The sequence below is a fragment of the Austrofundulus limnaeus genome, unplaced genomic scaffold (genome assembly GCF_001266775.1).
Source record: "Austrofundulus limnaeus strain Quisiro unplaced genomic scaffold, Austrofundulus_limnaeus-1.0 Scaffold26, whole genome shotgun sequence".
Lineage (NCBI taxonomy): Eukaryota > Metazoa > Chordata > Actinopteri > Cyprinodontiformes > Rivulidae > Austrofundulus > Austrofundulus limnaeus.
Window position 1 is genome coordinate 3,005,318 of NW_013952428.1, and position 2,686 is coordinate 3,008,003.

The window sequence follows — 2,686 nt, forward strand, 5'->3', positions numbered from 1 at the left end:
TAGAATAGAATAGAATAGAATAGAATAGAATAGAATAGAATAGAAACAGCCTTTGTGGTCCCGCGCCGGGGAAATTCAGGTGTAACAGCAGCAGCAGATAAATACATCAATCCACAAAACAGTATATTGCTATGTGACATTATCAGCTGTAGCAAAATAATAGAATAAAAGTTATAATAATAAAAATTAAAAATAGAATAAAATAAAAATTACTGTACAAAATTATAAAGATGACATAAGATAATAATAAAAAATAAAAGCAAGACGCCATGCAGAAAAAAAATACAATGAAAACAGACACGACAGACTCATGATCCTGACGGACTTATGATCCCATGATGATTTTAACATTCTCCTTTCATTTCAGATCCGAGTTGATGGTTCATCTCGTGCTCTTCAGTATGAGACTGTACAAGCTGTGGAGAGTGGACCCATCCTGAGAGACATGGCCTTCTCCTCTGATCACCACTACCTTTACGTCATGTCTGAGACTCAGGTAAGACATGTGAGCACATAATGTCTTTCTGTAACTGCTGTATTTCCACCAGGAAACTAACTTTTTATGTCACACAAAAATAATAATAACCTTTGATAAAGGATTTCCTCAGCTGGATGACTAAAAGAGATTAGACAACCCACTGGATTCTGTTTATAGAAACAGACTGTGAAGGTGGAGCCAGAGTGAATAGATGTGTTGAATTATAGGGAGATAAGAGTGGTCCTATTCTGTGTGTGTGTGTGTGCCAGTGTGTGTATATTTATGAGCACAGACTGATTCACACAGTGTCTCCAGCACCTCTGATAACATGCAATGTGGAGCAAAATAGCAGCACTCTATGTAATGGACAGAGTCTGTGAACACCTCCATCAGAGACAAAACAGCACCTCTGAAAGTCACACAGATGCACACTCCTGTAAAAACTGTGATCTCCTTTAGATTCTGCACAATGACACACACATACTGGCACACACTGTAAACATGTTCAGAAGCTGGTTGTTTATGTGGGCCAATGACAAAACAGACATTGAACGAATATTTTGTTAACTTTGACAGATGAAGTGAATGTTTTAAATTGTGATCAAGAGACATTGATTAATAGAAGTTGTTTAGGCAAATATTTTTATTTTTATTTTTGAAAAGATAAAAAGTAAATTTGCACATGAGTTCTAGTCATATACGTTACGAATAAAGAAGCAATTAAAAAAATCTCATACTAAATACATAGAAAAACACAGTGTGTGGGTGTGTATACACATATTTTTGTTACCTATAGGACGATTTTTGACCATTTTCCCAACCTCATGAGGACCCACTGTTCTTTATGGGGACAAAATGCCAGTTCCCATTGTGGAAAATACCATTGGTGGGTCAGGGGTTAGGGCTAGGAATGAAGTGTGAGTTAAGTTTAGCTTAGGGTTAGGCTATAGAAATGAGCAGAAGTCAATTAAAAGTCCCCATGAGGATAGAAGAACAAATGTGTGTGTGCTGTTTTTTCAAAGCTTTAATTTTGTGCAGCATCCAATATATTACACTTATTAAACTAGATTCAACTGAATCTGTGCAAAATGAAATTATAATAAAATTAAATTAGACTAAATTGAATTAGAAAGCAGTGGTTTGAATTGAATTTATTCATGTACTGCAACCTGAGTTGACTTTATTTTTAAATTAATGTTTTATTATTAAACTAAATAATGTTAATTTGCAACACATCCACAACCTTTCCAGCACTGTAAAAATGTAGCTGTTTACTGATGCAGTATTTATGGACTCAAACATTTTTAAATGTCCGGTTTATGAGATAGGACTTAAAATATTAAAATGACAGTAGCTGTTTAATTGCACTTCTTGTCTTGTTGCTGCTCTGCTTTCGTCTACTGGCAGAGTGTGAAAAGACTGAGGAGAGGCACGAGAATACATTTAGGATGCTGTTTGTCAACGTATCTAATTACTACTCTTCTATGCAAATTTTTTAACCAGTAATATGAGAATCTCTTTAGGATTGCAGTGCATATTACTCATCTTAAGAAAGATGTTACAGAATAACAAATGGGATATTAAGACTAAATCTCCATTTCTTCCTGTTCAGTTAGGTTATTTTATGTGTTTGTTATTGCCTAACAGCGAGTTACAAATGAAGCGTTTTTAATTTGCATGGTAATTATGATGCATATATTGAAATAAAAACCAAGTGAGATTTTTTTTTGTGTGTGTGTGCTTGTAGGAAACCTCTGTAGTAATTAGTCTATTAGCCTAGTTACAAGGCTGACCTCCACTAACTGTTAGGGGAAACATTTGGGAATTCCTATACACGTAAATATAGAAAGTGGTTAATGAACACCCAAAAACACACAAAAATACATTCAGTCAGAGCGCACAGTCTAAATCAGTGCCAAGGAGTTTACAGAATAAGACAAGTGTGATTGATGTCAATACAAAGTAGCATTTTTTTTCCCACAGATTTATATGTTTGAAAACATCACTGCTAGATTTGTGTTATAATATACAGTTGGCAATGTTTTTGGCAAGTTAGCTGTTTTGACTGAATTTTAATGCAATACATGAATATGTTTTTGGATAAATGAGGCTACACTGTAAAAAATGAAATGTTGGATTTACTTAACCATGTTATGTGACCTGGTTCCACTTAACTGAGTTGAGTAAATTCAAAGCAATATACCAGTT

General features: G+C 34.4%; 1 protein-coding gene across 1 annotated transcript in view; it reads left to right on the top strand.

Moving 5' to 3' along the window:
- Positions 1-2,686, top strand: part of plxna4 (plexin A4) — a 232,532-nt gene that overhangs the window by 111,504 nt on the left and 118,342 nt on the right. Inside the window, exon 4 of the mRNA XM_014004803.1 lies at positions 368-496. Coding sequence (XP_013860257.1) covers positions 368-496 — 129 coding nt within the window. The remainder of the gene's footprint in view (positions 1-367; positions 497-2,686) is intronic.